This window comes from Aulonocara sp. 'chitande type north' Nkhata Bay, linkage group LG1 (assembly GCF_057382095.1).
Source record: "Aulonocara sp. 'chitande type north' Nkhata Bay isolate Kocher_YH1m ecotype deep benthic linkage group LG1, A_spYH_male_GT1.1, whole genome shotgun sequence".
Classification (NCBI taxonomy): Eukaryota; Metazoa; Chordata; class Actinopteri; order Cichliformes; family Cichlidae; genus Aulonocara; species Aulonocara sp. 'chitande type north' Nkhata Bay.
Window position 1 is genome coordinate 1490586 of NC_141344.1, and position 11735 is coordinate 1502320.

The window sequence follows — 11735 nt, forward strand, 5'->3', positions numbered from 1 at the left end:
TTCCAGTTATTCCTCTGAAATCGTCTCTGTGCTGTTGTTAAAAAGTGCAAAGATGTAAAACTGCAGCAGTGCATCATAAAGAAGGCTGGGAGAAAGAAAACAGCTGGTTAATAAAAATAGATTTTGTCTGTCCTCGGGTCAGAGCGGGGGTGGGAGCGACTGAAACGGGATATCGCGATGTGCGAGCTTCAAGGACGAGGGCGACAGAATCCTCAGTCATTCCCAGTTTTCGATGGTGGCGACTCTCCACGTTATTAATGGTGCGGTGTGAAAAGGGTTCAGACTTCTTTCTGTGCTTTTAGTGTCTGAAGCTCATCAGAGTCGGCACGGTGACTAAGACTCGCTGCTTTGAGCCCGTTTGTTTCGGTCGCTCTTTTAACTGATATCCATTTTTTATTTCCTGTCTGCGTGTTCAGGGTTTGGAGAACTCCCTGTGCGTGATGAGAAATCTGTCCTATCAGCTGTACTCGGAGCTTCCCCCCTCAGTCCAGCTCCGCCTCGAGGGCCCGTCGAGAGCTTCTGCCAACAGAGAGATCGAGACCATCGGCTGCTTCACTCTGTACAGCAAGAAGAACGTGGAGGTACGAGCAGGAGGAGAGGGTGCTGGTGTTATCCACCCGTGTGGTGCTCTGTGTCTGGATCCCCATCACCTCCAAAACCTTCTGCACATTAGAGTAGCTACGGTCTGCTAGATTTCATAGTAATGTGTTCGTTTAAAATCTAACTTAAATGTGAAACTGGAAAACAGCAGCAGACAGACGTAAGCAGTTTAATCACACGAGCGCCTGAAAGATAAATTCATAACAATCTTTGTTTTTATTGAACGACTCAACTTGACTCCTCCTAGAATCGCTACCTTATCGTGGTGGAGGGGTTTGTGTGTCCCAGGGATCCCAGGGGCTATGTTGTCTGGGGGCTTTTGCCCCCTGGTAGGGTCTCCCATGGCAAACTGGTCCTGGGTGAGGGACCAGACAAAGAGCGATTCAGAAGACCCCCATGAAAAGAATATCGAGGGAACAGTTTACCCTGCCCGGGATAGGGTTACCGGGGCCCCGCCCTGGAGCCAGGCCCGGGGAGGGTGCCCGAGGGCGAGCGTCTGGTGGCCGGGCCTTAGTCCATGGGGCCCGGCCGGGCACAGCCCGAAGAGGAGACATGGGCCCATCCTCCCGCAGGCCCACCACCCGCAGGAGGCGCCATAGGGGTCGGGTGCATTGTGAGCCGGGTGGCGGCCAGGAGCGGAGGCCCTGGCGGACCGACCCCCGGCTGCCAAGACTGGCAATAGGGACATGGAATGTCACCTCTCTGGTGGGGAAGGAGCCTGAGTTGGTGCGTGAGGTTGAGAGGTACCGGCTAGATATAGTTGGGCTCACCTCTACGCATTGTCTGGGCTCTGGAACCAGTCTCCTGGAGAGGGGCTGGACTCTGTCTCAGTCTGGAGTTGCCCCTGGTGAGAGGCGGCGGGCTGGGGTGGGTATTCTTATATCCCCTCGGCTTGCTGCCGGTACGTTGGGGTTTTTCCCGGTGGACGAGAGGGTTTGTTCCCTGCGCCTTAGGGTCGGGGAACGGGTCCTGACTGTCATCTGCGCTTATGCGCCGAGTGGCAGTTCGGAGTACCCAGCCTTCTTAGAGTCCCTGGGGGGGGTGCTGGAAGGTGCTCCACCTGGAGACTCTGTTGTCCTGCTGGGAGACTTCAATGCTCACGTGGGTAACGACAGCGAGACCTGGAGGGGCGTGATTGGGAGGAACGGCCTCCCTGATCTGAACCCGAGCGGTGCTTTGCTATTGGACTTCTGTGCTAATCACAGTTTGGCCATAACGAACACCCTGTTCGAACATAAGAGTGTCCATAAGTGCACGTGGCACCAGGATGCTCTAGGCCGTAGGTCGATGATCGATTTTGTAATCGTATCACCAGACCTGCGACCATATGTTCTGGACACTCGGGTAAAGAGAGGGGCTGAGCTGTCAACTGATCACCACCTGGTGGTGAGTTGGATCAGGTGGCGGGGGAGGACGCTGGACAGACCTGGTGCACCTAAACGCGTAGTGAGGGTGTGCTGGGAACGTCTAGCAGAGGCCCCAGTCCGCGAGATCTTCAACGCACACCTCCGGCAGAGCTTCAACAGCATTCCGAGGGAGACTGGGGACATTGAGTCCGAATGGACCATGTTCAGCGTCTCCATTGCCGAAGCTGCTGCATTGAGCTGCGGCCGCAAGGTGGTTGGTGCCTGCCGTGGTGGTAATCCCCGAACCAAATGGTGGACACCAGAGGTGAAGGGAGCCACCAGGCTGAAGAAGGAGGCCTATCGGGCTTGGTTAGCCTGTGGGACTCCGGAGGCAGCCGACAGGTATCGACAGGCCAAGCGGAATGCGGCTCGGGCAGTGGCTGAAGCAAAAACTCGGGTGTGGGAGGAGTTCGGAGAGGCCATGGAAAAAGACTTTCGGACTGCCTCGAAGAGATTCTGGCAAACCGTCAGGCGTCTCAGGAGGGGAAAGCGGTGCTCTACCTGCACTGTGTATAGTGCTGGCGGAGCGCTGTTGACGTCGACTGAGAAAATTGTCGGGCGGTGGAAGGAATACTTCGAGGACCTCCTTAATCCCACTGACACGTCTTCCGGGGAGGAAGCAGAGTCTGGGGATGAGGGGTGCGACCCACCAATTTCCGGGGGCGAGGTCACTGAGGCAGTTAAACAACTCCTTGGTGGCAGAGCCCCTGGTGTCGATGAGGTCCGCCCCGAGTTCCTGAAGGCTCTGGACGTTGTAGGGCTGTCTTGGTTGACACGTCTCTGCAATGTTGCGTGGAGATCAGGGGCAGTACCTGTGGACTGGCAGACCGGGGTGGTGGTCCCCATCTTCAAGAAGGGGGACCGGAGGGTGTGTTCCAACTACAGGGGGATCACACTCCTCAGCCTCCCCGGGAAAGTCTATGCCAGGGTGCTGGAGAGGAGGGTTCGTCCGCTAGTCGAACCTCGGATACAGGAGGAACAATGCGGTTTTCGTCCTGGTCGCGGAACACTGGACCAGCTCTTTGTCCTCTCGAGGATACTTGAGGGTGCATGGGAGTTTGCCCAACCAGTCTACATGTGTTTTGTGGACCTGGAGAAGGCATTCGACCGTGTCCCTCGGGGCGTCCTGTGGGAGGTGTTGCGCGAGTATGGGGTGTCTGGCCCATTGCTACGGGCCATTCAATCCCTATACAACCGTTGCAAGAGCTTGGTTCGCATTGCCGGCAATAAGTCGGACTCGTTCCCGGTGGGTGATGGGCTCCGCCAGGGCTGCCCTTTGTCTCCGGTTCTGTTCATAATTTTTATGGACAGGATTTCTAGGCGCAGCCAAGTGGCGGAGGGCTTTCGCTTTGGTGGCCTCAGAATCTCATCTCTGATTTTTGCGGATGATGTGGTTCTGTTGGCTTCATCGGGTGAGGGCCTCCAGCTCGCACTGGAGCGAGTGTAACGCAGCGGGAATGAGGATCAGCACCTCCAAATCTGAGGCCATGGTTCTCAGCCGGAAAAGGGTGGAGTGCCCACTCCGGGTCGGGGATGAGTTCCTGCCCCAAGTGGAGGAGTTCAAGTATCTCGGGGTCTTGTTCGCGAGTGATGGGAGAAGGGAGCTGGAGATCGACAGACGGATTGGGGCTGCGGCTGCAGTAATGCGGACGCTGCACCGGTCAGTCGTGGTGAAGAGGGAGCTGAGTGTAAAAGCGAAGCTCTCAATTTACCGGTCGATCTACGTCCCTACCCTCACCTATGGCCACGAGCTGTGGGTAGTGACCGAAAGAACGAGATCGCGGATACAAGCGGCGGAAATGAGCTTCCTCCGAAGGGTGGCTGGCCTCTCCCTTAGAGATAGGGTGAGAAGTTCGGCCATCCGGGAGGGGCTTAGAGTAGAGCAGCTGCTGCTCCACATCGAAAGGAGCCAGCTGAGGTGGTTCGGGCATCTGGCAAGGATGCCCCCTGGGCGCCTCCTGGGCGAGGTGTTCCAGGCATGTCCCACCGGGAGGAGGCAGACCCAGGACACGCTGGAGAGATTATATCTCTCGGCTGGCCTGGGAACGCCTTGGTATTCCCCCGGACAAGCTGGAGGAGGTGGCTGGGGAGAGGGAGGTCTGGACCTCTTTGCTTAGGCTGCTACCCCCGCGACCCGACCTCGGATAAGCGGATGAAGATGGATGGATGGATGGATGGACTCAACTTGATTCTCACAGTTTATCAATTTAGTACAAAGTCTGCAAACAAGTGCTACTGTAACTCATGAAAGTAGTTTCGTTTAATGTTAGGTTTGTTTAGTCTGGTTTAGCTTAGTCTGGTTTAGTTTAGTTTAGCTTGGTTTAATTAGCTTGGTTTAGCTTAGTCTGGTTTAGTTTCTTTTGGTTTAGTTTAGTTTAGCTTAGCTTGGTTTAGTTTGGTTTAGTTTAGCTTGGTTTAGCTTAGTCTGGTTTAGTTTAGTTTAGCTTGGTTTAATTAGCTTGGTTTAGCTTAGTCTGGTTTAGTTTCTTTTGGTTTGGTTTAGTTTAGTTTAGCTTAGCTTGGTTTAGTTTGGTTTAGTTTAGCTTGGTTTAGCTTAGTCTGGTTTAGTTTAGTTTAGCTTAGCTTGGTTTAGCTTAGCCTGGTTTAGCTTAGCTTGGTTTAGCTTAGTTTAGCTTAGCTTGGTTTAGTTTGGTTTAGCTTAGCTTAGCTTAGCTTAGTTTGGTTTAGCGTAGCTTGGTTTAGCTTAGTTTGGTTTAGTTTCTTTTGGTTTAATTTAGTTTTGTTTAGCTTAGCTTAGCTTAGCTTAGCTTGGTTTAGTTTGGTTTAGCTTAGCTTAGCTTAGCTTAGTTTGGTTTAGCGTAGCTTGGTTTAGCTTAGTTTGGTTTAGTTTCTTTTGGTTTAGTTTAGCTTAGCTTAGCTTAGCTTGGTTTAGTTTGGTTTGGTTTAGCATGGTTTAGTTTAGTTTAGCTTAGCTTAGCTTGGCTTGGTTTACTTTAGCATGGTTTGGTTTAGCATGGTTTGGTTTAGTTTGGTTTGGTTTAGTTTTACGTTGAGTTTACACTCAGCAGATTTTCTTCAATTATGAATTATTTGAATAAATCAACTTTTTGTTTTATATATTTTTGCTACTTTTGACCCCAAATTCTGTATTTGTACTTGATTTCTCTCTTCGCCAGCAGCAGAATCACCAGAACCTGCCCACCCTGTCTCAGCCTAAAGGGTCCGAGTGGCTGTGGCACCCGAAGGTGGTGGGGCTCTACAAGCTCATCCTGCAGAACAGCGACTACAGTTCCTGCAGCCGCGAGGCCGCCATCGGAGCCCTGCAGAACATCACCGCGGGAGATGCCAGGGTAACGCCTCATCCCGATCGTCAGCTTTAATGCGAGGTGCGGTCTCTGCAGGCTCACGTGACCTTTGCTCCTCTCTGTTAGTGGGCGTCCGTGCTGAGCATGGTGATTATAGAGAAGGAGCGGATGCTTCCCATCCTCCTGGACCGGCTGGACACCATCAGCGACACGGAGCTCAGGCCTCTGAGCGGCCTGCTGAGAAATCTGGCCCGGCACGCCACCGACAAACAGCACATGGGTAAGAGCCTTGCTGGGACAGGTGCAGCTCTGCTTTTAAGGGGCTTCAGTGCATCCGCCTTTTTCCCGTTCTCTGGACCCCAAGGTCCAGGTCCGCTCCAGAGTCTTTCTTATTCAAGTCCTTCTTCTGTGTCGTGGCAGCTAAGAACATGGTGGGGCTTCTGGTGTCCAAGCTTCCTGCAGACGGCCTGCAGAAAATGCCATCCAGCGACGTGGTGGTCAACCTCTGCGGAGCCCTCAACCACCTGGTCACCTGCAGCTCCTCGGCAGCCCGCGACGTCTGTCACTTCAACGGCATCCCCAAACTGGTGGGCATCAAGACGTCCCACGACAGCAGGTACGTGTAGTCGCGCTGATGGTCGCCGGCTCTGCCGCCGTTTCTCTTCAGACTCTTCATGTTTCCGCTGAAACAAAGCTGTGACCCCTCTGCGACCTTTGTTTCCTGTTTAGGACTTCACATGTCTGTTATAACCTTTCCTTCACACTGCGGGACATGTTTGTGATGAAGCTCGTCCCTGCTGCTCTGGTATTTCCGCCTCATTAGTCCTCCTGTCCTCTCTCACTCTCTGCTGTCCTTCACTTTTAGCTCCGGGAGTCAAAAAGCTGCCCGAGCAGCCTCGACCGTCCTCTGCAACATGTTCCAGTACAAGAAGCTGCACAGAGACTACAGACTGGTGAGTTTCATGTGTAATCTTCACATGCTTCATCCAGAACACACTCTCTGTTGATTCACCCGCTAATTATTTCCAGCAGCGGGGAGTAGATTTCGTCACAGTAGATGTTTTTCTGAAAGTGCTGCAACTGAGTTTGAGGATATAAGTCACCTGCTGTTATCTTATCTTGTCAATCATTTGACCTCCTCACTGCGTACGACTGTAGCTCCTGTGACAAATCAGAAGTACCTGACTCCGTGGTATAATTCTCAAACACGCACCCTAAAGCAGATGACTCGTAAGCTGGAGAGGAAATGGCGTGTCACAGATTTAGAGGATCATCATTTAGCCTGGAGAAATAGTTTGCTGCTTTATAAGAAAGCCCTCCACAAAGCCAGAACATCTTACTATTCATCACTGATTGAAGAAAATAAGAACAACCCCAGGTTTCTCTTCAGCTCTGTAGCCAGGCTGACAAACACACCATTGATCAGCAACCAGAGACTGTTGATCAGCCTGAAGGCTCCTAAAGACGAGAAGAAGGACAGCTGCTGCCTGAAAACCTTTAGTGAGCCCTTATGTGTCAGGAGCATCAGGAGCATCAGGACTCAGTGATGAGGAAGTACACATCCTGGACAGGGAGGAACGCTGGTTTGAGGGCGGAGTCAAGGAGACCATCTCTGAATCGAGGAGGGGGCCTAAGGGTACATCTGTCACCATCTTATAATGCTGTGATTGCAGCCGTTCCCCAACTCTCTGTGAACGGGACTCATGGCCAATTGGTCAATTTACATGTTAATGGTCATGACCTCGTAGGCCATTGTTTCAGTCATTGTGTAAATGTCCTGTTTATAAGGTTGGAAACCTGCAGTCAGCTGCAAACATCCAGATGAACAGAATCAGCCTGTTTGGATTTCCTTACCTGGATGATTGAGCGATAATGCAGAGACATCAAGCGCGCACCGCTTACGAGTGTGACAATAACGCATCAGGATCACGTGTGTGTGAGGACGCGGCAGCGGGACTCGCTTTGGCACAAGCAGCGAGCCGCTGTGCCAAAAACAAACCAGCACCACATTCACCAGGTTTCTTCATCCTCAAAGGCTGAAGCAGCAGAGTGAGGGCGAACAGGACGGGTCTCAAACGTGTCGTCGAGGTGAAGACGGAGGCGGCGTGCTTGTGGTGACTTTGGGAGCCTTTGTCACATTTCTGGTTGCAGCTATGTTTAAGTCAAAGAGCCTGAACCCGTCCTGCTGTTTTATTTCCTGCAGCCTGAGCTGGGGAGAAGCTGTGGGCGTGGGCTGTCATTGTGCTCCGTTTGTTTCCACCAGATGGTTTTCTCGTCTGCATCTGGCTGCATCTGTTTTTTATCTCACTTGACCTCCACTTCTCGTAACTCCTCTTCCTCGCTGCCTCCCTCCTCTGCTCTGCACCCGAGCCTGGCCCTCATTAGTCTGTGGACGTGCTTATCTGGAAGTTCTGCAAAAGCAAATATTTTCTCTGAAGTAAGCAGCAGTCAGACTGGAGACTTGCTAAACTCCGTCTCTGAACTAAAAATGAAATTAAACTTGTTAATGATTGGGCTGGCAGGGGCTCACTCTGCCCCAGAACACCACATGATGATGATGATGATGAAAAGCTAAATGCGAGTCTGTCTGTAGCCTCCCCTCCTTCTGTGGAGGCATTAGCAGACCCCCCCACCCGCTCCTGCTGTGAGAATCCTTTCCTCGTGTCTGCTGAGCTGCAGCAGGAATGTGGAGAATCTGGCTCAGACATTTTGGGTTCGCCTCTGTGTCTCTGCTGAGGTGAACTTGGCGGTCCTCCTCCCGTAAATCCGCGCAGCACAAACAAACCCAGGCCTTTATCTCCCTGCACTTTCACACAAACCCAGTTGTGCAGATAACACATCTGGAACACAACTGTGCAGAAACAAAATGACAGGATGAATATTTCTGGTTTACAGATGGTGAAACTTTTTCTCTGCAGTCAAACTGTCGACAAACAGCTTTGTTAGGTAACGCTGAGTGTGGCGGCCCAGCTTTTATAGCCCAGGCTCCGTTTATTGTGCAACTTCTCTGAGTTTATGGTGCTGCGCTGTGGAAACGGCTCCGAGCGCCTGATGAAGGCTGACAGATACATGGGCTCCTTCATTCTTCTGAGCCTGCAGCAGGCGACCAGGAGACGGCTGCAGAGGAACCTGGAGCACAGCTAAAGTTCAGTGACACACACAGGGACACACACAGGGACACACACAGACACTTTAGTTTATGACAGAAAATCTAAACTTCCAGTCCTTCAAAAGTACACCGTGCACGGCTGCATGGCATTGTGCCGATGTCCACGTCAGGATAACGCTCAAAATTCCTGATAGATCACAGAGCCCTCAGAAGCTGCTCCTCTCCACATCGCTTATAATAGTGCTGCTGTGGACTGAAGCTGCTGTGGACTGAAGCTGCTGTGGACTGAAGCTGCTGTGGACTGAAGCTGCTGTGGACTGAAGCTGCTGTGGACTGAAGCTGCTGTGGGGAAGCTGCTGTGGACTGAAGCTGCTGTGGGGAAGCTGCTGTGGGGAAGCTGCTGTGGGCTGAAGCTGCTGTGGGGAAGCTGCTGTGGGGAAGCTGCTGTGGGCTGAAGCTGCTGTGGGGAAGCTGCTGTGGGCTGAAGCTGCTGTGGGCTGAAGCTGCTGTGGGGAAGCTGCTGTGGGCTGAAGCTGCTGTGGGGAAGCTGCTGTGGGCTGAAGCTGCTGTGGGCTGAAGCTGCTGTGGGGAAGCTGCTGTGGGGAAGCTGCTGTGGACTGAAGCTGCTGTGGGCTGAAGCTGCTGTGGGGAAGCTGCTGTGGGGAAGCTGCTGTGGGCTGAAGCTGCTGTGGGCCGAAGCTGCTGTGGGCTGAAGCTGCTGTGGGCCGAAGCTGCTGTGGGCTGAAGCTGCTGTGGGCTGATGTTTGTAGGTCTGTGAGTTCTGAGGTCCGAGGGACATTTCACCATCACACAGCGAGGCTTCGTGTGGGCGTCTGTCTGTGGGCGACGCAGGAACCCGCCCTGCACGGCGCTGCAGCAGTGGAGCGACGGCCTGTGGAGTGAGCTACAGGCTGTAATTCCACTGAGCTGCGTCTTCAGACACTTCATCTTTTAACGATTCACGGTTGCAGCATCTTTCATCACTCCTTTGATGATTTTTAAGCTGCACTGCAGGATCTTACCGCCTGATGGGCTCAGTGTTAGTCGTACTCTACTCTGGACCTGCTGCTTATTCTTCATTTCCTCTAAAAGCTCCTGTAGTACTCGCGTGTTCTGCTCACCCTACACTGAAGTACTTTAAGTATTTGTACTCGTACGCGGTAAAAAAAGAGGAATTCATGCTGTAAACTGTGGGTGTGTCTCTGTTGCGACATCAGCTGTGTTGGGTGGGTAGGTGTGGGCACGTAGTCGCCCACTAGAGGGCAGAGCAGGACTGAGTTGTACCCTCCTCCAAAGATTCTTTTAATCACAGCGTTTTCTTCATCAAACATAAATCATTTTGTTTTAGCACAAATTACAGAATGATTTCTAAACATGACCAGAGTCCGTGTTATTATTACTGTTACCCTCTGAGACACTGAGCTTTTATTGGAGCACGGCTCAAACCACTGCTGTGCAGTGATGTGCTTTCACTCTGTAATGCTCCAGTGGAAGCTGAGGGTTCTCTTCAGAATAAAAGACTTCAGCGGGGTTCGAGCTGTCACTGAGAAAACATCAGGCTAAAAACAAAAGTCCAGACTTGAGAGAAACAGTCGGTGCTCACAGAAGAAGCCTGCAGAGACAGGAAGCAAAGATTTCAGAGGCTTGGAGAGAAAACCAGTGAGAGTCTAAACACTAACTTCACTGAGCCGATGTAGTGACATCACCTGCACACCAGGAAGCACAAGACTAAAACACAGACTGAAGTATGCTGAGGACAGCCTGAGGAACATCCTGCAGACCGGGAGCGCCCTTTGGTCAGAGACGCTGCTTGGGTTCAAAGAAAGGAGGGCGAGGCTGCGCCCCAAACACCAAAGTGAGCTTCACCGAGCGGCCTGCAGAGAGTTGAATCCCGCTGATAATCTGTGGATGTGAAGACGAGCGGTGCCAGCCCGCTCACTCCAGCCGGTCGCAGCAGATGGCCCCGCCCCTCCCTGAGGCTGGTCGCCAAAGTGCTGCTCATAGGGGGTCATGTGATTGTTGGGTTTTTCTCTGTATGTATTATTGTAGGGTCGACCTTACAGCGCCTTGAGGCGACTGTTGCTGTGTAAATAAAAGTGAGCTGAGTGTGAGACAAACATCTGCAGGCTGGTGTCCAGCAGGGGGCAGCGGGTGAAATCATGCAAACATCCAAAGTAAAACTGGGACGTTTTTTGTATTACGAACGATGATGATGACGGTCGAGTCGCTCTGTGGGGACACTGGGTGAGTTTCTGTTTGTGTCTTTTTCCAGAAAGGATTCGGCAAACGAGACTTCGCAGACGGATCCTTCTAGGCTCAGCGTTTGACCTCGGGACCAAGACGAAGTTGACCGAACCCGTTATGTGACTGCGACCGACTTCCAGGAAGGCGATAGTGACCCGGAGCCACGCAAACGCACATGGCCTTTGGCAGCTGTGCGTTCGCTCAGCCGCAGAGAGTCTGACGGGAAGCTCGACACGGACACACGTCAGAGTCCGACTCCACGCCTTGGACGTGTTCGCGTTACGTGCGGTGCTCGTAGAGTTTAGCTTTGGTTGCCGATGCCTTCACTTACCGTTGTAAATATTGATGCACATGTGTGTCTTTTAGGGTGTGTTCACATCAAACATGAAGGTTTCACCTCATGTGACTGCAGTCACCGTGGAAACCGGAGCATTCACCCCTGTGATGCCGATGGTTCAGTCGGCGTCCACGTGGCGCTGGAGGAGAATCCCGGCTCTCCCGTGTGAAGGCAGATTCGCCCCCGTTTGTATCGCCCAGCATGAACTTGCCTCATTGCATGAACTTTGTATGTAATCACGCTCCACGTTTGTTGTGAACACACCGTTGAAGACCTGCAGGTCACCACTCACTCATTACTTTTTTTAATCCAAAGGTCAGAGGTCAGATCTTCAGACTCTAACGACGTCTCACAGGTGCGTTCTGGCAGGTGAGCGGCGTCCTGGGGCGTGCTTAAAGGTTAAAGGATGATTCGGTTTAGTTTAGCCTGACTTGTTTCCGTGGGCGACGGCTGTTGGGATGATTTTGTCGGAAAGCCGCGAGCAGATCACGCGAGGTTTGCTCACCGATTTCTGCAACTTCTGCTTCTCACAGCAGAGGTGTGAGTTGAGTTAAAGGGAAGCACAGAGGGTCGAAATGTAGACGTGATGATTTCGTGTGTAGGAACATTTTCTAACTGTTAATAAAAGGTAATAAAACTGAAGTGAATACTTTAACTCCTGTATCTGAAATGAAGATTAACAACGATTGCTGGTTGGTTGGTTTGTAAACCATGAACGAACAAATGCGTGGATGTTTCTAAACTGTGTCAATAAATACTGTGCATTAACAGAA

The 11735-nt window shown here is 52.1% G+C and overlaps 1 protein-coding gene across 3 annotated transcripts in view; it reads left to right on the top strand.

The window, feature by feature from the left end:
* The window catches only part of LOC147338437 (plakophilin-3-like), a 31520-nt gene extending 19785 nt beyond the window's left edge, over positions 1 to 11735 (top strand). For 2 of the 3 annotated variants that reach the window (XM_086285962.1, XM_086286066.1), the window contains 6 exons: positions 417 to 581; positions 5144 to 5317; positions 5399 to 5552; positions 5693 to 5888; positions 6138 to 6225; positions 10654 to 11735. In XM_086285962.1, coding sequence (XP_086142088.1) covers positions 417 to 581; positions 5144 to 5317; positions 5399 to 5552; positions 5693 to 5888; positions 6138 to 6225; positions 10654 to 10695 — 819 coding nt within the window. In that variant the 3' untranslated portion in view covers positions 10696 to 11735. The remainder of the gene's footprint in view (positions 1 to 416; positions 582 to 5143; positions 5318 to 5398; positions 5553 to 5692; positions 5889 to 6137; positions 6226 to 10653) is intronic. The other variant, XM_086286020.1, reaches the window with a different exon arrangement.